Raw genomic sequence first — 25,631 nt, 5'->3', positions numbered from 1 at the left:
ACATATACAGTATGTACATTCGCAACTGCCACTCAGTTCCAAAAGCAATGCACACAAAGCAGTCTTAAAACGTTTCTGTCACCTCATACATTAGAGGTACCTGTACTTTAGTTTTACATTCTAGAGAACTTCTTATCCAGTTTTGACTAAACTTTATTTTGGACATTCTTAACCACACGTTATTGAAAGTATTGTAATCGAGGGGGTATGAGGAGGTGTCTGAACTTCTTTGTCTGTTTGCCACTCTTCCATTTTTTTATCTAGAGATGTGCCTATCCAATTGTGATTAAACTTGGGCTGCCCCTCTGTCTGTATGGCACACATTTATTTTACAGTGTATACAGTGGATGTGGGTATACCAGAAACAACCACCTGTACAGTGTTTTTTTTTTATTTTTTAAATTTGGTATCGGCAATTATTTTTCTTATTTTTTCTCCCCAATTTGAAAAGCCCAATTATTGATTATTTCACCCGGCTCACAGCTGCCACCCCCGCACTGACTCGGGAGGGACTAAGACAGACACACATGTCCTCCGAAACATGCGCATTCAGCCGTCCGCTTCTTTTCACTCTGCAGGCCCGCCATGCAGCCACCTCAGAGCTACAGCGTCGGAGGACCACGCAGCTCTGGGCAACTTACAGGCAGGCCCACAGGAACCAGGCCAGTCTACAGGGGTCGCTGTTGCCTGGTGAGCTGAGGACCCCCACCCCCCACCCCACACACGAGTGGTGCTCAACCAATTGTGAGCTGCCCTCTAGGAACTCCCATTCACGGTCGGCAGTAGAATAGCTAACTAACTGGTGTTGATGATTGTAGGGTTTTGGGTTTTTTTGCCAAAAAAACCCCAACAACCTTAAAGCAGCATATTGTTAGTGGTATTTTCCACTTTAACTAAAAACTGTCTAACTGATTGCAGATCACACAGATTCCCAGGATCCCTGTTGATATTTTTTCATTCTCTCAAATGAATCACAGGTAATAATTCCAAATATATTTCTATAAAAACACAGGCAAAGTTCTGCTTTTCAACAAAATTATTTACTTCAGTAAATCTTAGGTTCAGTTAAAGCACTGCTTAACAGCTTATGGAAACTACGGAAAACATCATCCAATCTGCCTTCTTTAAACTAGAAACGTGAGGCTTTAATAGACTTCTGACATTGAAAACAGTTCTAATTTGTGAGCACTTTCACTACAGGGTTTGCGTGCACTTAAAAGCCAATGCAGCAGTACCTCAGAAAATAACACAATTATTTATATCCTTTTCAAAACATGTTTTATTCGTTGTTCAACAAGGTCTACCATTTCCAAGCCATACATATGGTATATGGCACCACCGACAAATCATATGCATTTTCATCGCCAGACCAATTAGTTTCACAACCAGTCTTTGCTATGAGTCACCATGAAACAATCCTGGTCAACAATGGCTACACAATATCTATGTTAGGTAATTCCAAATGACAATGTATTTGATTACTCCATTACGGCCCCTACATCCAAAAATCCATCAAATCTTCAAAAAGTGCTCTATGAGTTGTAGTTCCTAAAAGAGGGAAGAGTTGGTCAAAGTGAGGTGTTGGATGATTTCGCTTTGGAGGACAGGACTTGCCTGAAGCGTCTTTTAAGATCCTGCATGTTGGGTGATTTGGGCCTGACCAGGTGCAGCCCTCTCCTCTTCTCTCCGTTGCTGCTGCCAATGGCCCGACTCACCTCCAGGCACATGTGATGGAAGGCGTCCGACACGCCGTCGTAGTTCTCCCTGGCGGACGCCTCAAAGTGCGCGCCCCCCAGTTCGTTGGCTAGCCGGGCCCCCTCGTTGGTGGCCACTTGCCGTGCCCGCAGCAGGTCTGTTTTGTTGCCCACTAAGATGATGGGTATGTTGCCGCTGGGGTGGATCTTGCGTACGTGCTGGTAGAGTGGTTTGATTGTTCTGTAGCTGCTGTGGTCCGTGATGGAGTAGACAAAGACATAGCCATCAGCCCAGTAGATGGCGCGGTTGATTTGTTCCTGGCAACTGAGGACTTCGGTATCCTCCTGTTGTAATGTAAGAAAAGGAACTGTTCAATAGACAATAGATCAACTGAATATACCCAGCTGAATTGGGTACATGCAGAACTGGTCTACAAACCACATGATCTTCAACAAAAAAAAAGGAACCATTGACGTTGTCAGTATTTTAAAATAATTTGATAGTTTAAAGTTGTGGTTGTTTCCTGGTATCCAATCACTTCCTGTGCTGTGAACGGATCCAATGGCCTAACTGTGACCATGTGACTTATAGCACAGTACAGAGATACATTAGATATCAGGAAGAAAGCATATTTCAGCATTGAAATGAAAAGGATTAGATCATCTTAGCCCATGGGACCACCATAATCACGTCATAGTAGAAATTGACCGCATGCAGATGTCATACAAATGTTGATGTCATCTGTAGAAACTGAATTCTCACACCAGTAAAATGAAATAATAGAAACCGTGGCCAGTATATGTACAGTATGGTGCAGGTCATTTTGAAAGTATTAACAGGTGCACATTTTCGTTTCATTTCCTAAATATTTCACCTTTAGCATCAAACACGTTTATATTGGGAATGATGGTTAAGATGAGCCATCATAACAAAACTTTCATCTCTTTTTATAACTTACCAAATGCATTTGTGTATCATTGATACATGATTTACCACCTCTAGAGTCCACAGTAACTCAAAATACAGACTGGCCTTTGTTAAAATGACATGGAACTTTTCTAGCCTGTGGAGATATTTTAAACCAAGGGAACCAGGATGGGTTATTACACCAAGACTGCTGCTGTTTGTTATAACATGGCATGCTGAAGATATGAAGTCAATTAAACAAAATACAGTGTCCTCAAATCCATCATTACCATAATCACCTCTGTTTTTAACCCTCTTCCATTTGAATTACCATCACACAATATTCCAATTACCAAGCAAATTCCAAAATGGGACCCACTAGACCAGACAAAGCCTCATTTATATATATATATATATATATATATATATATATATATATATATATATATATATAATAATAAAATAAACAAACAACCAGCAAACCTAACTATGATACCATAAGAACAGAGGCCCGAGTTTTCTTTACTCCTGGGTAACCCATAAAGAAACAGTATGTTGCTGTGGGGAGCTTGAACTCAGAGAAGCCATTATTGTGACATGCTTACAAAAGGCTTCTTGGCCATTGAAATACAAAAAAGAAATATGCTTTGGAATGTGTGTAGTATAAAGCTACACAACCTAAACTCGATTATATTGAGTTCTGTTAATTCATCATGAATTAACAACAGTTAGGTTCCCCTTTCCCCTCCATCCGCTCCTAATGAATTCACTGCTTATTCTTCACTAAATCATACCCTCTTCCTCACCCACCTGGGGATTGTAAGAAGTGTTTATTCATGCATGACTGCATGACTTATAGGTGTGATCAACAGCATGTGTTACAAAGGAACATGGAATGAATTATGGGTAATTAAACCCACATGAATTAACAGGGCTGAATTCAAAATGAATGACTTCAGAACTCAGAGGAAGTGCATGACATATTCAGGAGTTATTCCTGTGGGATTCAGTCGAAATTCATTATGAATTTACGGCCTGAATTTTAAAGTGTTACCAAGACTGATAACAGTAAGCGGGGGAAGGGATGGAGTTGCAGGCACTGCACCCCTAGCAGACCACAGTGAATGAAGCCCACCCCGGACCACACATTTCTCACTGAAGGATGTTCCTGCATTACATGCAAATTGTCACCTATCTGACAGTAAGGTAGAAGTTTTTTGTTGTTGTTCCACAACGTACAACCAAAGAAGTCAGCAAATATCACATTCTTGATACACAGACACTGTCTATCTATTTTTAATTATACTGGCACTATCCTTATACCATGTTTTTATGCAGTGTTACTGTAGCTTTAAATAAATGCACACGGTTATCATAGACGTTTGTTATTTGGTGCCTTTAAAAGCTGCTACACGGATAGCAGAACCATAATTCAAATGCAACTGTAGGGAATAGCCCTGCAAAGCGATCGGTTATTTTAAATTGATGGGTTTACCTGAAGTGAGACACAGGGAGTGTCTTGCACTTGTAAAGACACCTGCTCTCCATCTATGTTGATTTTTCTTGAATACAGGGCTCCTAAAAGAATATAAACAATAGTTAAACAGGCCCACCCAGGAAAACAATATACCCACTAACAAGTACTGGACAGATGAATCACCACACCTGGGGCGTTATTTTGACCCCTTATTAAATATCTTAGTATTCCTGAATAGTCTTCTTTAACATGTTTTTTTTTTTTTTTTTTACTTGTTATACATTTAGTGTTCATTAAGATTTGATGGACAGCACTGGCTATAGTCATGATAATACGACTCAGCATAGTCTGAGCTATTCCAAATTTTACTGTGGGTTTAATTAGGCTCAACTGAATTTATGGGCTATTGAGTGCCTAATTAACTCCTGTGCACCTCCTGTCATTTAAGCCCTGGGCCTCTCTCAAGCAGATTGCCAATGGTGCTGCATTGTGTGCTGGTATGTGATGTGGACATGTGTTCACTGGTCGGACGAATGACATGAGAGGCCAGTGAATTAGCCTACTGCATCACAGAAAGTCCTGTATTTATTGTACAGTAAAACTATTACAAATGCACTCGTGTAGAACTGTCAGATGCATAGTGTATATTATGTATGATGTTTATATTCAAAGCATAATACACTTTATTTTTTTTTATTTTTTTTAACAAAGCTAGAACAAAACAACTCAGGAATATAATTCAGAGACTTGAATAGTCTTCATTTTTGTAATATTATAATAGATTTTTTTTCCATATTGTAGTTTGGGATTAATAATAAGGTGGTTTGAATCTTCAAATACCATGCAAAACAGTTTTTTTTTATTTTTTATTTTATCAAATCAAACTGTATTTATATAGTGCCCTTCACACCATAAAAGACTATAGTGCTTTACACCAATACATAAAAAAAACAAAAAAACATTTCATATCTTAGTGTGTTTTGCACTAGTTTGGAGACTATAAATAAGCTTAGCAGGCAGTCTGGCATATAGACCATTACAATAGTCAAGCTTAGAGGTTATAAAAGCATGACACAGAATCTCTGCATCCATTTGGTTTAAGATGGGGCAGACATAATAAAAGGCAGACCTAACCACAAGACAGATATGCTACTCCAGTCTGCAACCATATAATAATAAATAATAATGTTTATTTTTATATAGCGCCTTTCATAGTGGACCACCATCACAAAGCACTTTACAAGATACAAGACTAGATTGTGTGAACTATACGTCAGCTGCAGGGTCACTTACAACAACATCTCAACCAAAAGACAGAGCACAAGGAGGTTGAGTGACTTGTTCAAGGTCACACGATGAGTCAGTGGCTGAGCTGGGATTTGAACCAGACCACACAGACTTCTATGTCCAGGGTGACTCCCAAGCTCTTTGCATAAGATGAAGGTATTATTTTTCAGTCAGCCACATTAAGCACAAAAATATCCAAATTGGCAAGCTGCTTTTTTTGCTTACATTTAGCTGAAGAAAGTTGGAGTTCATCCATGTCAAATGTCCACTAGACAGGCAGCTAAGGCAGAGGAGTAATTTGTAGCACTATCGTCCCTGCCCTCACATATATACAGCTGGGTATCGTCAGAATAGGAATGGGAACACATCCTGTGTCGATGTATCAACAATCCCAGTGGCAGCATATAGATGCTAAAGAGTATCAGACCCAGAACAGAACCCTGTGGAACTCCATATGCTTCATAGTCTACATCAGCATCCTGACCTCTGAAAATCACATAATGTGTGTCAAATATGACTCAAACCAATTATAACTGTAGTCAAATTTTCAGCCAATCACTGAAAATGCTACGATCACATAACCTCTGTAAAATGTAAATCTATGCATACTGTTTGGAATAATAAACAGAGAGCACATACCGGTATTTGCTTCATAGTCTCCTATGAATCGTTTGGTAAGAAATCTCACAATTAGAGCTGCATGTGAAAGGAAAACATACATTCATTATAAGGAACATTAAAAAGTACATTATTTTTTCAACGACTGCTATAAAAAATATACTGGGTAGTAGATACTGGAGAAAAGGTAGAGCACTGAATATGGTTCAACGTTGCAGTTTGCCACATGATGTGCAACTTTCACTGTGGCACATAGGGGGTGCTGTTTCCCATCAATCACAGGGTTCTATGTATTAGGTTGTATGTATTCGATTTAGCTCTTTAATAGCTCACTTTTTTTTCCATTTTGAACTGCTTAGGTATTAAGCCAGTATTATTCAACAGACTACTCAACAAAACACTTAGACTAACACAGTGTATATGATTATGGAAAACAAACAATACAATTTTTGTTATTTTAAATACAAACTTTTTAGACTTCTCATTTAAAACAAATTGGGATACATCTTATTATATATAGCATTGTGCACTAACATGTTTATAGATGCATGAAAAAACAACCCACTCCTCCATTTTGATATGAAACTTCATTATTGCGGACCAGATGTGTTGGGGTGTGGACGGGATAGACTTCTACAAACAACTATGTCATCTGAAACTAGAACACTCCTTTAAATTAGTATTCAAATCATTTGCTCACAGTTAAGACAATAGAAAAACGTACCTGTTTTTCCAACACTGCTTGCACCCAAAACAACAATCTTGACATTTTTGTTGGGTACGCAGTCCAGCACTGGATACTCTGGGATAGGAACTAGCAGAAAGTTGCTAGAATAGCTGGACATTGTGTTCTGATCATTGACGAGGAGACGCATTTAGACAACATCAGTTCATCCACGATTATAATCCGTAAATATGTTCTGTTCCTTCCCATTCACCCGAAGACCATCTAAACTTGTTCTGCGTTTTGTGCTTTTATTAGCCGCGTTTAACGAGTGAGATCCTTTCAACGATCGCTCTCGGTTTAAAACTCAGCGCTGAAGTGCAGGAGTGATTTTTTTTTTCACCCAGATTCAATGAAAGCCGATCCCGTACACCGCATACTGGCCAATCGCTGCAGGGAATGGGTCTCACTGCAGAAACCAGAGAACTATTCTATGATGAAAACTTTTTCTCATTTGGGATAACTTTTATATAGCAAGAATGGGCTTTACATACATAAGTATGTAGCCTAAAACAATCCGTTATAGAATTGTACAACAAACTCGACAGTGTATGGTGTGTATATGTGTGTGTGTGTGTGTGTGTGTGTATATATATATATATATATATTACTACAGCCATCAGACCAAAATATATAAGTCTGTGATTGATAGCTTTTAAATGTTCCTCGTTATGAGCGGTCGTTTTTGTTCTATATTTAAGTTGGAATTTTTTTTGCTCTATATAATAATAATAATAATAATAATAATAATAATAATAATAATAATAAAATAATAATAATAATAATAATAATAATAATAATAATAATAATAATAATACAGCAACTTGATTTAATAAATAAATAAATAAATAAATGCTTGAACATTTTTCAAACATGTTGTTTCCTCATTTCAACAAAGTTGTCTGACAATGATCTTACATTTCATAACCACCAATTTAAATGTATTGATTCTTCATTAATAGAAATAAGCCATTTTCATGAGTCACATTAAAGGAGGGACAACCAGAGTTTGAAAATTCATGTATTAGCACTTGCAACCTTTCTATTAGTACCCCTTTTGTATTGAATGCATTTATGCTCTTTGTTTGTTTTTATATATCGATTTAACAAATATAGATCTGTCTGCCAATGTCTGTCTAATGGCATAGCTACAGTGAGTCCATGTCACCTTCAGCACACAAACTGATTTTTTACTTGACAAATTTGGGATTTATGTGTGATTTACAAATGTAATTTAGTAACCTGTATGTGGTTTTAAAACTCTTTAAAAATCACTCTGTTAAGTTGAGGGAACACAAAGCCACTTTTTCAGGAACAGTGGCTTGAAATCTGGTTCCGGGAGACCTGGAGACCTAGTTTGAGGCAACTTTGTTGCATTAAACCCCCAAGTCTCCTCTGGTGTGCCTGGTCTCCTGAAGCCAAGTTCCAAGCAACATAGGGGCTCTGGGTTTCCTCAGCTTAGAGTTCCCAATATTTCAATCAGAATGCCTAATTGTGGTTGTATGTATGGTTCTGTATAGACATGTATGGTTCTGTATAGTCTATGCTTGAGAGAGCTGTGAGGGTATTTCTCAAGATGCCTGATACCCAATACCCCTGTCCCTTAACTTGTATGCATTCTCTATTGTCATAGTAGTACTGTATGTTTAACCTGTCCCAAGGTCAGAATGTAAAACCTTAGGGCTACACATTTAAACTTCAGCTCTATGGCTAAACTACTTGAAATTCTAGTTTAAAAAACTTAGAATTGCAGCCCACATTCCATGGTTAAACAAGCTAAGACTAGCCAATACATACAGGTTGATACCTCCCTTACTGAAAACACGACAGCTGTGGGAATGTGAGTGTTAACCTCGTTTTCAATACAAGATGGCCGTCCTTTGGAAAATGCCCTATTAACTGCCGTATGTTTTGTCGGCTATGTTTCCCCGTAACACCCTATAGGAAACCCTGGGCTGGGTGGACAGGATTACCCGGAACTCCGGCCGCTGCGGCTGTCAGTTACAGTTTGGTTTGTGGTTCGGTCGAACATGGCGGCAGACGGATGGAAATACTGATGACAGTCCGAAAAATCGCCTCGATTTGTACGATGGTGAGCCCTTAATTCTATTCCGTCCGATCCTAGTATAGCGCACAGTGATTGCATGTCTGTTTTGGAGATTGCGGTATTTTTTGTTTTTTTTTTGTTTATAGTTTCAAGCACAGATTGTGTTTAGGGAGTATCCCCTATCCTACCGCTGAACTGCAGAACATGAACCGAGAAGAGAAACTGTGGGCAGAACATTTCATTAAAACCCAGACTTCCTAAACTCGAGCTTCGAGGTTACTGTAGGTTATTCATCGTGAACTTAAAACGAACAGGTTAGTTTGCCCTTTAAATGATTGTATTCCTGAAACTTAGTTTTAAATAAACAGGTCATTTATGAGCCAGCTAAAATGTCCATGCATCATTTGCAATACATTATTATTAATAATATATTAGTAGCGGTTTTCTATAGCGTATTAAAAAAAAAAAAAAAAAAAAAAATGTAATAATTTCTTTCTGATCCTGTTTAGTCGGAGTTGGCATCCTGCAAGCAAATTCATACTAGTTTTAAAAGGTGGGTCAATTCAATAGTGCACTGCACAGACGTATTGTTAGACAGTGACTGATAGAGACAGTATGTAAGTACGACCCTGGAGTTAAAGACATAATTAAAATGTTTATTTAAAAAAATGTTTATTTAAAAAAACAAAGAAAAAACAAAAAAATACATAAGTGTTTCCAAAAAGGAGGTCGCTTGTTTGTCAATTTGTGCACTTTAGTACAGACTAGGCATCTGTAACCACCAGCTACTGCTGCAGGTAGAAACAGTAGCGCCTGTGTAGGGGTAAAGGATTGGTTCCCAAAATATGAAAGCTGCTGTTTCCTGGTACAACTTTACTGTCTGTGCTGTATCTCCAGTTCACTCCAATGGTCAGTCCAACTCGTCAGGCCACATGACTGAACTACAAACCAACAACAGTGCTGTACGTCATGCCTTCATTTAGGGTCATGCACGCACGGCTATGATTGCAGGGTTGCAGAGTTCTTTCCTGTTTTATTAGTCAGCAGGGACACAAGCTGGAATATAACACAACAGCTTCACATGCAGAGGTCTTACGGTAACCTAATTGGTGAACTCGAGTGCATTTAGGCTTGTAAAACGTGTCCAAAAAGCTCTTGCCTGTTTGCTTCCCTTAGCATTATGATCACCCTTGGGCTTACAATCTGTTTGCTGAACTTGTAGAGCATCTAAAATTTAATCCTCAAGTTTTTGAAATATGCAGTTTGGCAAAAGAAAGCTTTCTGTATTGCCGGACTGCTGAACTGCTATCGGAATAAAAAAAAAAAAAATTAAATAGAACTTAATGTGACTGTCATTATTCAGTAAAATGATTTTGCAACTGGCAGGGAATCGTTCCAGATACTTGCAGACTGTGGGACTCCCCTCCTCCCCCTTGGGAGAGGACGATCCAAACTTCAATGCCAAAACTGCTTTGGCTTTTGTACACTGCATGAACTGACATTAACAGACGACAGTTAAGACTCATCTGTTCCAGTTGGTTCAGTATCAACATGCCACTATAAACAGTTGAGTATTCGACGAATGCAATGGCTTCACCTCCTTGCTGCAGGTATGCTATTGCACTGTGACTTGTCAATGTGTTGGCCTCTCTTCACTTCTTTCAGGGAATGATGGCAAGCTATGTGGCAATTAACTGGAAGGTATTTTCACACCAAGGTGCGCTCACAAATGAGTGCTCTGCTGCTGTGTTAATAGCCGGTGGGCGTGGGTTATTTACGGTGTTTTGTGGGAATGGTTTGTTAGAAAAACATGTAGCTGTGCCTGTGTTGTTTCCCCATGATTAATGTCATGCACTTTCAGGTTTTAACCTGTTCCCAGAGGGATAAATGTGTTGAATACAGGACAACATTCAAAATGTTGCATTTTGAATAATTGCACACAGACTAATTAATACCAGAAAGAACATGACTATTACTGGACTATTGTATCTAGCTTATTCGGCAGAGTTACAGTCTATCGACTGCTTTTATAGAACCCGCTTCGCACCAGTCCTGGACTACCTTAGATGGCATTAAGTGCGATTAGTGCAAATTTAGTGAAACCAGGTATATGAGGTGAAGTTATGAATGGTAAAGCTGCAGGGGCCTCGAGTGGTTTGCTACAGCAGGACAACAGTTGATTAGCTCAGTGCTGTAATTTAGTTACTTTGCTGACTGTAAAGAGATCCTGGGGTGGCTGTTGTATCAGCTCTATGTAATTCAACTGCACAAGGACAGACCGTGATGACTATAATTCAGTCTCGCCTCCATTGTGAGCGTAGCGCTATGGCTTTATTTTTTTAGGTCAAAATCAGAAACTGAAAAAGAAGTATGAGGGGGGGAAAAGTCTTGGTTTAATGGGGCTTGGAACTGATCTAAAAGAGCCAGCCACTTTGTCAGCAGCTTTCTTAGAAAGTGTTAATGGGTTTAGTTGGTGATTTTGTTAGTGACACACACACAGCTGCCTTCTGTACTTGATGCTAGTGTTACAGTAGTTGAAGAGCTGGTGGGGGCTGGAGGGCAGGCTCAAGTTCACTGGTCATCTTGGAATGAAAGGTAGCAGATTCGTGTCCAGCTTTCTTTCTTTGGCAAAAAATGATTGAGTTTAGGCCGTCCGTGCTGTAGTCAATACAGTGTTCGCTTCATTCTGTAAGGAAAGTGCATTTTTTACAGCAAGTATGAAAATATCAGTGATTTGTTTAGATTTGTATTAGCTAATATGGCCATAAATGTTTACTCACTTTAGGTTTCACCACTTGGGTGGAATGACCCAGTACTAAATATATAATTATCATTATTGTTGTTGTTGTTGTCATGATGATGAATAACTCCATACACAATTATAAGTTGTAAAATAAGGTAGATGAACATTAACAGCACCGATGGAGGGATTAGCCAAAACACTAGTCTGCTTGTTATAGTTTTAACTAAATTATTTTTAGGCTACAGAGGCCCTAAAATTGGAAGAAAAATTTGTAGCTTAGTGACAAGACATGATGTGGAATCACAAGACCACTATTTCCAGTGTATTGACTGCTTGCTGCTGGTCTGACTCAGATTTGAATAAATATTCTGCAGCTGCAGTTTTCTTGTGCTGAACATCTTCCACTCGCCTCCCAGTGGGCATCTGTTTGATTGCTTATTGCAAGGCTGCGGCGAATCACTGTTCCCAGATCAATTCCCGGGACAGTGAAACAGTGTGCTGCTGTACGTTCTGTGAGTTTGTGTCTGCTCTGCAATAGAGGTCTTCACGGGTCCAAATTAATCAACCTGACCCAACTACGAACTGACAGTTGTTTACCCGCCCCGATGTAAAATTCTTATTCAGCCCGGATCCGACCCGGCCCGAAAAAACAGTGGAGCGCTTTTCCTTTCCCCAGCTTAGTATATGCAGTGACTAGATACAGGATTAAAGCAAGGTTTTTATCCAGTCAACCTGGAAATCTGGCTGAACTACAGACAGTGTTTATTCCATCACGAACATACACAGAGGACTGTAAAATGAAATGTATAATATGTTTGCGTAAAAAAATACAAAGATAAATACATTATTTGAAAATCAAATTGAAGGAAGTACGATCTTGTAAATGCGTGATTTTATTATAAACTTAACACAAGAGCAAATGGAACTGAAATGTAAAATTTGTTTTCCTTCTTTGTCCACAATAACAAATGATTCCCACACCATTTTTCTGTGAGCTTTTGTTCATGGAATTTGTTTTTCTTTCATGTCCTTCATAAACAAATGCATTACTCTGACTAATAAGAAGGGTCTAAAGCAACCCCTTTGATATTGGTCACGTGTCTGCTGCTGCTGTCTGCAAGCCATGTCATGTGCTACTGGGGGAAGCCAATCCACGCAACAGGAGTTATGAACAATGATTTTTGATATGAAAGAGAGCCTCTTTAACAATAATCGGCATTACTGAGTAAACAGAATCGGACCCGGGTAGACCCATGAAGATCTTTATTTTGCATTAAGCGATCGCTGTGGTACAGTGCAGTTCAGAGGACCTGGGTTTACATGCAGTTGTTTTGCTTTCCTTCTCTGAGTTTTTACTGTAGGAATGACTATGAATGTCCTGCCTTCTGACTTTTCATGTGTAATTTAGCATTCCCTGTGAGCTCTCTGAATCAATGTACCCACGATGAGGCTTTTCCCAAAGCAGCCTGAACTTCCAAAGCAGGTTCACTATCTCTTCATTATTCTCACAGTCGGGCATGTCTGCTATAGCAACGTTTCCCAAAGTGGAGGACCCTGAATATGGGTTGCGGCAAGGTTTCTGATGAGTTGCCAAACAATCAAAAAAATATGACGTTCAATATATTCAATGTAAATGTCATTTACATACAAATCATTAGCAGTAATTATGTAAATAATGTATTGTTTTATCACCAGACTTCTGCTTTAAATAAAGCATAGGTGACATTTTATGTTCAGTTATTTGTGATTTTGAAAATGGTTGTTAATGGATGCAAAACGGAAACATGTCTAATCCGACTTGCAGCTCAAAGAAACAACAACAAAATTGCTATTACCATCTTCTGTTAACTTCAGTTTCTTACATTGGTGATGAGGATGATCCGCGTCCTCATGTGTCATTGTTGTTAAACAACACAAGTTTTTCCAGAAGAAAGTGGATTAGTTAGCTAAACAGCAAGGCATTCTTAAAAAATCTTAGAGAAGGAGATGCATGTGTCCTACCTGGTTACAATGCACATTACAAAAAACTGCACAACTGACTGTTGTTGGTGGTTGTTGTTTAAAGTTAGTATTCATTATGTTGCTGCACAATTTAAAATTTATATTGTAACGTGGACGTAAAGGAAGCAATCCAGGCAATATTCTGATATTCCATTATTCTGGTCTCCAATAAATGGCTACATTTTTAACGAGCTGTTCAATAAAATAAATGCAATAAACAATAACGAACACAGGATAAATAAAAGGGTTTAATATACAGGGAGGTAATGCACACAAAGCTAAGCTGAAAAAACAACAGGTTCTCTCCCACAGCTCCAAAACTCACAGGGTGTGTTCACAGAGATCATTCTGCACAAATTCTGTACAGAATCTGACCAATTTAGCCAATGATCTTCTAAGAATGACCTCCATGAACGCACCCATTGGCTAAATTGGTCAGGTTCTGCGCAGAATGATCTCTGTGAATGCAGCCACACTCTTCACCCAGCCCCTCTCTCTGACAGGCTTACATTTTGCTCCATCTTGCGCGCTCCCCCAATCGCAAGCATGTATTCCTGTCCATCACCCATTATCTCAATGCATCCACACAGTCCAGCAATCCCCATGGGGCTCTCCTGCACATGCATGTCTGTGATCAGCTGCAGTCCTGTTGTCCGCACGAAGCGGACCTGAAAAACCTGAGCTGGCTGTCATACTCGTAGAAGTGGCACTCCCCTTGGTTTCTCTGCCTCGTTGTTACAAAATATTAGATAAATACCATTTTCACTAGTAATTAATTTGGTAAAAGCAAACATTTTAGCAAGCTGTAAAACTATAACTATTTTTAATGGGACGTGTAACCCTTAGTGCTGTTCTATTTTTATTTATTTTTTGGTTGTTCTTGTTCTAAATTTCTTGAAAGCAACTGTTCATGTTCTACTGGCGTTAATTTTTCAATATTTTTTTAGCTGCATTTTGATCATTATATCGCTATCTGGAGTTATTATGTTTCAAGTCTATTTAACCCAACACTGGTTTCCATTGACCTTAAGTGTTTAAACTGATCTTGCATACAAATGTAATATGACCGAATGTATTTATCCAGATTATGTAACTTTATATGCATGAAGAAAATAAAATGCTTTCCCTTGGTCTTTTATTACATGGGCAGCATTTTCACTTATGAATCAAGCTAGGCTGTCAAAATCCAGTGTCATCAAAGTGGTTCATGGGCCTAAGCTGTTCATGATATAGCATCGGCATTTGATCTTTCCATACCACCAGCAATCGAAAATGTAATACTTGGAAGGCAGGTGTGTACTTGGTGCAAAGTGGAAAGAAGTTGATATGCATGCATTGGGTTACTTTTGTTAGTTGGAGTGCACAGATTCAATTAAGAAGCAACTGCTAGTTTGTGGAATACAGAAACCAGTAGGGTTATATTTCCAGCTACTGGGTCACTGGAAAAGTGATTCACTGTGATGGTTGCGATACCACAGCCAGCCAACATGAATGAGATGAATTACCTGTGATCAGGGATAAATGGGTAGAAATGTTGCCTTTGCTTTAAACCCAGTACTGCATGTTGCAGTGGATGTACGTCTTGTCCCCTTCAAAGGAGGGGTCCCTGCTGTCCCTTTTGGACAGTGTTTGCCTGATAAGCCCACTAGGTATGGGGACCCTGCGATGCATATCCCATGGCTAGTTGGATTTAGCAAGTGTACACAGGGGAACTGCCCGGAAAAGCACCTGAAAGCATCTGGGGATGTGAGTAGGGTTGGAGATGACTTAAGGACCCCATGGTCATAATGTCATGTGTGACAACGTCTTCACATCCTACAGACTTGGTGCTCAGCTACTCAAAAGAAAGTTGACCATGCTTGGAACAGTGAGATAAAATGAGCTTCTAAATGAGAACCCAAGTATGTGCTCTTCAAAAAGCGCAGCAGCTGTTTCATACTGCCCCAAAAAAAAATGTTATGATGAGGACGATGCACAAGGATGCAACCGGGATGACAAGATGGTGATGTGGGATTACAATTCCACCAAAGGTGGAGTTGAGAACCTGGATAAACTGACAGCAACCTACACCTGTCAACGCATGACTGCCCGCTGGCCACTGGTCTTCTTCTACAATATAGCTGACGTGTCCGTATACAATGCATTTGTCCTTTGTACTGATGTGATTTGCTGGCAAGCTGCATCGACACATCATTTTCAAAGAGCTGGTTTATCTCTGCCTGCAGCAACTGGCATTTGCAAAAAATGTGCACGATGCAACTTTTGCCCTTCAAGCAATGACAATAAGACAAACATTACCTATGTGAAATGCAGAAATTATCTGTTTAAACATCTTAAGTCTGTTGCCCTGTGCAATGTGAACTTAGTTGTGTTTTGCATTTACAGAGAGACCTGAGAGTACTGTATCATTAATCCTGGACACAAGTGTTCTTCAAATAACTCACCCTGGAGTTATTTGAAGAATAACTGTAATAACTTATTTGAAGAATGTTATTTACTGGGTATAGCTCATCCTGGACACACATTATGTTTCATATATACCCACATTTTATTGGGACATAGTTTTTAATTGGTACTTCATGAAAACTATTATTATTATTTTACATATTTGAAATTATGCACAGTGATCAAGCTTCATTCATTTATTTCTCCAGATATTAAGGTCAATTACAATTTTGGTTTCTGTGTGTAATAAAAGGGTAATCAGACATTATGATACGATTAAATATATCTTTGAGTTTATTATAATGAGAGTTTACAATAATAAAAGCTATGCCAAGAAATATTTGATCAATTCAAGACTGTTTCAGTTTCTTTGTAATTGCACTGGGTCAGTATGGCGCGAAACATAACCGGTGTACCTCTAAACATTAATTTGAGGGTTAAGAAAGACACCTACTCAGCTGTGATAACATTGGGAGATGCCACATATACCACAAGCTTGTGGCAAGCAATGTCTGTTACTGTAGGAGCTAGATTGACAGGTGCTTCTGTATGATCCCAGGTTTCACAGCCTTTTTTTGGGGGGGGTCCAACCGTTACAACACCATCGTCCATGTGACTCTTGACATTGTAAGGCTTTACAAATATTTATAGACATGAACTTCCTGCAGTAAAAAAAAAAAAACAATCACAGTTTAAACTGTTACTGACTGTGCCAAGTTCACAAACTAATACTGTACAGTGTGATCAAGCAGCCAACTTGTGCAATGAACTGTTCAAGTAGCTACAAAGGGAATGCAAACCTGACTAAATACACTTAGTGGGTGATCTCCCTGAGTTTACAGTAGTCACAATGTTTAGTAAACTAAACAGAAGAAAGTACATCTTTAAATGTGACATCGTAGTGTACGGTTTACTGAAGGGAAATGCTAGTAATTGCACATTTTAAAGTATTAACATTTGGATCTAATAGCTACTGGTGCTTCCCGACCCCCACAAAGGTGATCTCCCCCCCCTTCTAAACACAGTACTGTGAGAAGAGGTCTGATAAATGAGGTTTACGGTACAGCAAACTGCGTTTCACAGACTATCGCACTGAGGACTGGTTTCACAGTAGTAATAGTTTTTTCATCGCATTTTGGTGTAAAGACCTTGATACAGTATATCTGCCCCAAACCTAAGCTGTAGTACAGGTTTTTTGTTTTACTGTAACAGTAACATGGATGTTTGTTGTCTTTCTCAGGGCGCCAATGCCTCTGCTTTGGAGAAAGAGATTGGACCGGAACAGTTCCCTGTAAATGAACACTACTTTGGCTTGGTCAACGTAAGTCTCTTTTTTTTTTTTTTTTTTTTTTTTTTTTACTGTTTACTGTTTTCTGAACCTTAAGCCAGAAAGGTTCTTGACACAGGTGACAGTGTTTTGGCTCGTTCTCATTAGTGCTGCTTCAAGAACATTGCTGGTAAGGTCTGTCTGTAACGTGTTTGTGTGCTTTGGCTGAAATCAATTTGGAAATCCTTTTCATCCTAAATATAGCTTTGCTGAAAGATGTTGTCTTTATGTTGAAGCACCATTTGATAAAAACAAGAGGGTAATGATGCAAAGCAAAACAAAACACTAAGAACACTTTTCTGTTCATCAGCGGCTTCTCACAGAGCTATGTAGTGCTGACAGTATAAATCTGACCTGTGATTGATTAAGGGTCCTGACAGCTTCATATACAGGCTGTTCCTGATAGCGCTGTGCTGGAATGCAACAGTAAACAGCTGTTCTTTTTTATGAGTGTGGGTAGATGTTGCTTAACGAAAAACTATGGACAAGGATGGGATGGGATTTTTGCTGTGGGAATATTTAGGAAGGAAGGAAGTTGTTTCACTTTTAATGGTTATACCATGGGGTATATTTGAAGAAATGAACTTGTGTTTTGCCACTTCTTTTCTTTCCCTTTTCTTTGTGGAATCTTCTAATTTTCTGAACAATGTTCCTATTTTGCATCATTTTTTTTAAGATGAGCACCATCTTTCAATAACATTTATGAAAGTACTTGAGTAATGATTTTATTAGCGCACCCTGTTACTGAAGTAAGTACTGTACAGTCTGGGATGTAGTTAAGATTTCAAATAGCAGCTAAGGCGATCTGGACAGGTCTTTGTGAAGCTCTGCAAAGGCCACCTATTTTTTGCTGTTCAATCTGTGGCTCAAGTTACCATAACATATTCAGTATCTGACACCTATTTGGGTGAGGGTAAAAGGTTTCTTTTGAAATTGCAGAAATGGCTTATTATCAAAGTACGTTTTTGGTAATCAGTGCTGACTTGTAGTACTTCTAGACCAATGCAGCCAGGGAGCGATACCATCAATGGTATTGCAGGTTTGTAAATCTCTTTTTTATGTTATGTTGATATGAACCCTAAGCTTTCTTAGCAGCAAGTTGCAAAACAAACATTATTCAGGAAGGTGTTTTTCACGTTTTTATTTTTCATAGCTTTAGTTATACCAGCAGTAAGGCATAAGAGAAAGCACACATTCTGTAGGTTATCTGTCAATCTGCAGCATTGTATTTAAATATTAGGTAAGGTTGACAGATAATTTGAAGATTTTCTCACAAATTATGTAAATGCTTTCCTGTCAGTTAGGGCCTGGGAGTTTGGTTAGATTGTTTGGTGAATGTTTTCCTAGATAAATTAAGATTTTCCTCAGTGCAGTGCCAATGATATCTCCATAATATCAAATAAAACATCAGCAGACTGTTTTTATATCTATTTTTCCACGTGCTGTTGTGATGTTTCCATTGCATTGCAAATGGAAACATAAGAACCTTTGTTTCACATTTATTCTCGGCATATGTCTCTCACAGTAAGCATTTCAGAGGATGAAGTGAGCAAGGGGTGTGGGTGAAAACGAGAACAAATAACCCACTTCCAGTCATTCTGCCTCCTTCGTTAACCCCAAAACTTGAAGGAAGTGTATGTTTAAAACTGGACTAAATAAATAAACACTAAAATACTGGAAAAAACATGAGGAGTCTGAGTCTCTCATGTTTGCTTCTCAAGCAGTTCTGTTTTTGTCACAGTGGGGTCATTGGAAAAGGCCATTTGCCATTGAATTCATTAGGTTTCTTTAGTATTTCTAAATGTAGCACTATTCAGTATTTAAGTTATGGATAATCTTTCTTTTTGTTTGTTTTTTATATATATATATATAACTAGTTTGGCAACACCTGCTACTGCAACTCGGTATTGCAGGCACTTTACTTCTGTCGACCCTTTCGGGAAAAAGTTCTGGCATACAAGGTCCAGCCCAGGAAGAAGGAAAGCCTGCTGACCTGCCTGTCTGACCTCTTCAACAGCATCGCCACACAGAAGAAGAAGGTGGGAGTCATCCCGCCCAAGAAGTTCATCTCCAGATTGAGGAAGGAGAATGGTAAGCTCCAGAGATGCAACAATCGCATGTGACTGATTTCACTTCCTTTACGCAAATAACGTCCTTTGATTTATGGGGTCTTGTTTGCAACCCTTCCTGTGTTTCCATGCACAATGAACCGGTCATTTTGTAATTGATTATTTTGAATCTCAAAATAAATGGACAGTAAATGCGGTCTGGTTCATTAAAATCCGTCTGTACTTCAGTCCCATCTGAATTTCAGTAGATTTCTCCTACCTGTTTTATGTGTTTGCAGTTATTCTGTAGTCTATATAAATGTAGATTATGCTATGACATGCTATGCTTCAAATTTTTTGTCCAACCGTGTTAAACAGAGTGTTTGTACTGTAGCTGCAGACTCATGAAAAATAAGCAAGTCCTGCCTTCATATGCACAGTAAAACCATTATGTGCACCAGTTCTGTAGAGCATTACTTAATGTACAGTAGATATATGGACAATTGTGCTAAAGTGTGTGCATGTCCACAATGTTTTGTAATGAAACATTAACTCCTATTAACTTGTGTCCGAAGTTCACCCCACTGGGTGTCGGGAAACGCACACATTCCTATTCACGGTTGCTCAAGCGAATCACAAAGCATTGGCCGCACTCTTCTCTGTGACTCAAAGCATTGTTTTTTTTTTTGTTTTTGTTTTTTTTACTTTTCATCCTTCACGTCTTTATTAATACTGAAAGGAACACAGTCATCTGTACCTTTCACTCGCAAAATGGTGCAAAAATGCGCTGTGACTTGTTTAATTTAATTCAGTTGTTCAGTCTTGTTATAAAATGCTGATGCACAGGTTTCAAAAGGGGACAAAGTTCCTACAGCTAAACCCCATTTTAATTTCTTTTTACTGTGTTTGGGTTCTGTTGTTCCTATATCACTTGTAATGCTGGCTCTCAATAGATTTATTTTGCTTCATGCTGATTTTGAGCTTACTTAGAGAATCCTAAGTAACAGAAACACATCTTTCTCACTCATTAGTGGTGGTACCCACAGCAATGATAAATACGATTTCACTTTTATAATGTGCTTTTGTGCAGCCCTTGACATTTTTTTATAACTTCTTAATGAAAAAAGAGACGTGTTAATTTGAAAACAGAACCTAAAAAGATGAAAGTTGGAATGAAGGTGGTTGTTGGAGCCAGACTGAGTTTAAATCGTAGTATCGCACAGATCTATGTTGGCCAATTGTTATGATTTTCACTAATGCTGTAACTGAAGAAAAAATAAGTAAAAGTTGTGTTGTCAAATAAGTCAAGATATTCTTTATCCTACCAGGATAAGGAACTGGTAAAATGGTCAGCCTCACAGTTTTATGGTCAAAAAAATACTATCCAGGTAGCAGGTGTTGCATTGATAGAATATTGTCTTTCTTGGGAGTTGTGCTCCAAATAGCAGACGGCACATTAGTTGAGCTTGCAGTACAAGCCATGGAAAATGCTTGTGTTTCTCCAGAACTGTTTGATAACTACATGCAGCAGGATGCCCACGAGTTCCTCAACTATCTGCTAAACACTATCGCTGATCTACTGCAAGAGGAGAAGAAGCAGGAGAAGCAGAATGGCAAACTGCAGAACGGGAGTGTGGAGAGCGAGGAGGGGGACAAACCCGACCTAACTTGGGTCCACGAGATCTTCCAGGGAACGCTCACCAACGAAACCCGCTGTCTGAACTGTGAAGCGGTGAGTGGGAGGGGCCTCGTCCTGCTTGCTACGAGCTGCTGAAGCCAAATCCTAGGAATGGGGCCTGGATTAATAAGGACTTGTTTCAAACATTTTTCTTGCTCTCTTAGTGTTAAAGCGGTTTAGAATGATTAGGTGTTCCGAGTGTCGGGCTTTGTATTCATACCTTCAAAACACTCCAGGTAAAACTATAAACTGTCAAGTAGAAAGTTGTCAAGGGCCTTGTTCAGTCAACTGTCTTTAGTGCCTAGTTTAACATAATAAATAATCTTGTTTTCCCCTCACTGTTTTCAGGTAGGGAAAATAAACTACTATAATTCTACACATACATACAGAGTATAGTAAAAGCTGCTCAAAGTTTATCCAAACCAACAAAAAAAAAACATTCAGTAGTTTACATTTTAAAATGTTATGTTATTACTTTTAAAAGCAGCTGCCCTAGTAATGTAAATAAGGGATTAATACAGTGTTAAAGTGCACCAGTATTTATGTCCAGCACTTTTGTAGACATTGAAAGTCCAAATCTTAGCAAGTACCTTTTATAAGAAGGTATGGTTAACACAATAAACTCTCCATGGCTTCAAACATGCCTCACGTTCAATTCAATGATTCTGATGCTTTTAAAATCATGTTAACCTTTATATATACATTCACCCTATATGTTTACAGGTCAGTAGCAAAGATGAGGACTTTCTGGACCTTTCGGTAGACGTGGAACAAAACACTTCAATAACCCACTGTTTAAGGCAAGTGTTGAGATTCCGTTTCATTTTTGGTACTTTGTGGTAATGTAGATTTTGGTTAAATAAACAGCAGATTAACTTCTCTTATCTCTGTTCTTGTGCAGGGGTTTTAGTAACACGGAGACGCTGTGTAGTGAGTGCAAGTATTACTGTGAGCAGTGCCGCAGCAAGCAGGAAGCACAGAAAAGGTGAGTCGAGCTGTGGAAAGATGTGTGTGGCTGGAGCAGTGTATTCTTTGAGGAAACCAGTTTGGTTCTGAGTTTAAAGGAGTGATAACCAATTCCTTATAATCCTGTTCTCTTTGTTAACGTTGTAATTGGTCCCTGTGACAGGGCTGAGCCCTGCACATGAAAAGCGTGTTTTTTTTTTTTTATTTCATTTGTATTTGTAAATACTAGTTAGAGAACTGGACGCTCTGTCTGGGACATCCTACCTGCTGTGTTTGGTTTGGGAAAAGCAGCTGGTGTTTGATCAGCTATAGATCCCTATCCAGCGGGCAGGTGTGTTCCAGCGAAGCGTCTGATTTAAAGGGGTCAGCTGACACACCTCGGGGCTGCCATAAACCAAAGGACTGACATTGTCCACGCTATCGCAATCCTCCGATCACAGTGTGTCTAACGGGGATCTGAGTTTTAGAAGAAGATGCCAAAACCACAGCCGACCGTGTGTATAACTGGGGTCAGGGTTTGTTTTATTACAGGTCCCAAGTAGAGGTATAGGAGCGAGTCTTCACAGTAGCCTTTGTTTGTAGTTTTGTTTTATAGCATATTCTTTAAGTAAGCCTTGCGTGTCTGAGGCTTTCCTGTTGAAGCCTGTGAGGCGTTTTCAATCCTGCACGAGGAGGTGCTTGAATGGATTGCTCATGTTTCTATTTTCAAGATAGACGTGTGTCTATCTAAAATGAATATTTTTAATTTTGTTCTCTGTTAAGAATGAGAGTGAAGAAGCTGCCCATGATCCTGGCGCTGCACTTGAAAAGGTTTAAGTACATGGATCAGCTGCACCGATACACCAAACTGTCGTACCGCGTGGTCTTCCCCCTGGAGCTGAGACTCTTCAACACCTCCGGAGACGCCACCAACCCCGACCGCATGTACGATCTGGTGGCTGTCGTCGTGCACTGTGGCAGGTAGGGGGGCGACAAAATTACAACAGAAACTGAAGCCATTGGGGCAAGTGCTGTACAGTTAGGTGTTTTAAGTCTACTTTGTAATAATGAAATAAAGACAAAATCACTTATAAGCCAATATGACTTAAAGAGCTGTACTGCTTACATGCCGATTTGGCTGGTAAAGCAAATGCTTTATGGCAGCTTGGTATGGGTAGAAATGTGAGTTATTGTAACTAATGTATTCTTGATCTTTTAGATACACTTTATCTGTTGCTGACTTCTAATACTGGTGACCTTTTTAAAGGTTTTAAGCACGCTGTGTTTTCATTATAGCTCTCATAATCATGGCTGAACTCTACGTCAAGTGTAACCATTAACCTATCCCCCTGCAGCACTCTGCCCCTAGTGGATGTAAGAAATAAACTACATTTGGTGGTGGTGTTTCTTACTGATGTAGAACAAATGTATTATTTTATGAGGGCAGATTTAATGGTTACACTCTGATATACCAAACTTAGACATGATTCTTAGGCCCTGTCCACACTATGCCTGTAAATCGTATTAGTTTTCCTTTAAGCTGACTTAAAAGTGCTAAATACGGTTAGCGTCCACACTACGCAGCGTTTAATACCATACTCGAGACAACCTCAGGGGTTAGTCTTGAGTCTGGTTCTAAGCTATACCGCAGCAAGTAGTGTGGTTTGTCAGAAGTATGGACGCTAAAATACCAAATTATCTTCCAACATCCTAAAATGCTTTCTGATATTTTTCGGCGCGTGGATATGACAAATACAGTACTCAGAACAGACGCCTGAAGGAGTTGAGAACGGCCATCAATACTTCTGTACCGTATACAATTTCTGAGGCTTGTTGTAAAATGGTGGGTCACGGAGCAGTGTGATCAGATGGCGAAATCAAGGCGCATTAGTATTAAGGCAAAATGTGTATTTTAGAAAAATCAAGCAAATGTCTGTCATGTTATTTGTTTGCAGTGGTCCTAATCGTGGCCATTATATCACGATTGTGAAGAGCCATGGATTTTGGCTGCTGTTTGATGACGACATTGTCGAGGTAAGTTCCAGTTGTCTGTACCTGAGAATGAATCAAGCAGACTGCTCATTACTTCTGTCCTTTGTTAGCTTGCTATTAGAATTAAACCACACCTTAATCCTCTGCTATTAAATCAGGGCCTCTCTCAAGCAGAGACTGTTGTGCCAAATTGTGAGTTTGTTTTGAGATTTATGCAATTCCGGTCCTGTAGGTCCCTTAAACTTAGGTATAATTGAGGGTAATTGGTTTAGTTTAATAAGTAAAGACAATAATGGATCAAAGACCTGGACTGGACGGGTCAAGGATGCCTACATCTGAGGGCTCATTTAAGACAAATCCAACTTGGTTTGTGTTATAGAAAAAGAGTGTTATAGAGAAAGCTGACACACACACACACACACACACACTCGCATCCCTAATCCAGTACCATATGAGCACTTTCATTTTACGACGTTCAGTACCTATCAATCTCGGCTAAAGAACAATGTCCTACCCATGCCTCAATTTGTTGTAAACGTTACATCCCGTCGAGAACAGCATTGGGTGTTTAAGCATATTAAATGCTTTGCCTGTTTTGCAGTCGGACTTAATAATAGTTAATAATAGTCGATTTGTAAGCTGGGATGGGAGTAAACTTTTTTCTTTCTTTGGTAGACAGCCAGTCTTACTGAATAAAATTCAGCCGCTCAGCAAGACGTTTTGCAGAATCACTAATTTGAAACTTACGAAGCAGAACTTAATTAGTTATCATGAAGGCTGCGCTATAACAGTTTGTCGTTGGTGTGTTTTTACAACTTTGTCTGTGCCAGGCCCCCAGGGTGCAAAACAATCAGATTTCTAAATTGGGTATCTAATTCCACTCCAAAAGAAGTTTGTAGGACAGAGAACATATTGCTAGCTGCAGAGCCTATGCTTAAGAATTCATATTTTTTACTTTTATTAGCTACATTATCATTGTTTGGTTTTTATTCAACGTTTTCTCATCCTGACATACAAAGGCCAATCAGGGTTGTAAAACCAAACAAAAACACTGTTTGAAATGCATCATGCCATGACTATAACGAGTACCCATATGAGTATGATGTCTTTGAGTACCTCTATAAAGGGTAAAAACATACACCCACCCACAGACATTTCTTGGTGCATTCCAAACTGCCGACTGCCTTACAAAACAGGAGCTTGCACAAAAAGAAAGCCCTGAAATGGTCTGCTTCTAATTCAAGTTCTGTGTGTTGTAAGAATAGACCAACAAACAGGCTTCTGTGGCAAACCCTGAGAATTCTGTGAAATTATGTTTTCAAAGAAAAAAGCAAAGGCCCTGCAGTGTGAGCACTCCCTGGGGCCTAACCCCACTGGAATGAGGAGTGCTTGAGGTCAGCCTGCTCCATGGGAAAGAGACTCAGGCTGGGCTAAGATTAGCTGCAAGCCACACATGCCTTTTATATCCTGTCTGTCAGAAAGCCACTTAGTCTGTTATCTTACCAGTACCGTAATGGAGACTCCTGGAGTAACTGCCTGCTTTAACCATTTGGCAGACTCAACTAGATGAATGTAATATATATATATATATATATATATATATCAGTGCCTTGCAAAAGTATTCAGACCCCTGACCAATTCTCTCATATTACTGATTTACAAATGGTACATTGAAATTTCATTCTGTTCGATATTTTT

General features: G+C 39.1%; 2 protein-coding genes across 5 annotated transcripts in view; one reads left to right on the top strand and one right to left on the bottom strand.

Moving 5' to 3' along the window:
* Positions 1-1,065: 1,065 nt before the first annotated feature.
* LOC121295354 (ras-like protein family member 11A-like) lies at positions 1,066-7,060 on the bottom strand. The gene is made up of 4 exons (XM_041219863.1): positions 6,708-7,060; positions 6,005-6,061; positions 4,097-4,179; positions 1,066-2,039 (listed from the first exon to the last, which is right to left on the bottom strand). Exons 1-4 carry the CDS (start codon positions 6,856-6,858, stop codon positions 1,569-1,571), a joined length of 762 nt encoding a protein of 253 aa, XP_041075797.1. The 5' UTR covers positions 6,859-7,060; the 3' UTR covers positions 1,066-1,568.
* Positions 7,061-8,692: 1,632 nt separating this feature from the next.
* Positions 8,693-25,631, top strand: part of LOC121295769 (ubiquitin carboxyl-terminal hydrolase 12-like) — a 24,575-nt gene continuing 7,636 nt past the window's right edge. Inside the window, exons 1-9 of one of the 4 annotated variants that reach the window (XM_041220796.1) lie at positions 8,694-8,799; positions 8,901-9,068; positions 17,184-17,264; positions 19,288-19,361; positions 20,824-21,050; positions 21,720-21,796; positions 21,898-21,981; positions 22,725-22,922; positions 23,897-23,975. In XM_041220796.1, the coding sequence (XP_041076730.1) occupies positions 17,239-17,264; positions 19,288-19,361; positions 20,824-21,050; positions 21,720-21,796; positions 21,898-21,981; positions 22,725-22,922; positions 23,897-23,975 (765 nt within the window). In that variant the 5' untranslated portion in view covers positions 8,694-8,799; positions 8,901-9,068; positions 17,184-17,238. Of the gene's footprint in view, positions 8,800-8,900; positions 9,069-17,183; positions 17,265-19,147; positions 19,362-20,823; positions 21,051-21,719; positions 21,797-21,897; positions 21,982-22,724; positions 22,923-23,896; positions 23,976-25,631 lie in introns of all 4 variants that reach the window. The other 3 variants (XM_041220794.1, XM_041220795.1, XM_041220793.1) reach the window with 3 other exon arrangements.

Source organism: Polyodon spathula, chromosome 20 (genome assembly GCF_017654505.1).
Source record: "Polyodon spathula isolate WHYD16114869_AA chromosome 20, ASM1765450v1, whole genome shotgun sequence".
NCBI classification, from domain to species: Eukaryota; Metazoa; Chordata; class Actinopteri; order Acipenseriformes; family Polyodontidae; genus Polyodon; species Polyodon spathula.
The sequence above is the reverse complement of the archived record's forward strand: the minus strand, read 5'-3'. Positions and strand labels throughout refer to the sequence as shown.

Coding starts and splice junctions, on each gene's coding strand:
- LOC121295354 (XM_041219863.1), bottom strand. CDS start 6,858: ATGCGTCTCCTCGTCAATGATCAGAACACAATGTCCAGCTATTCTAGC. Junction 6,062..6,707: donor AAGCAGTGTTGGAAAAACAG/GTACGTTTTTCT, acceptor TTTCACATGCAG/CTCTAATTGTGAGATTTCTT. Junction 2,040..4,096: donor CTCCCTGTGTCTCACTTCAG/GTAAACCCATCA, acceptor ACATTACAACAG/GAGGATACCGAAGTCCTCAG.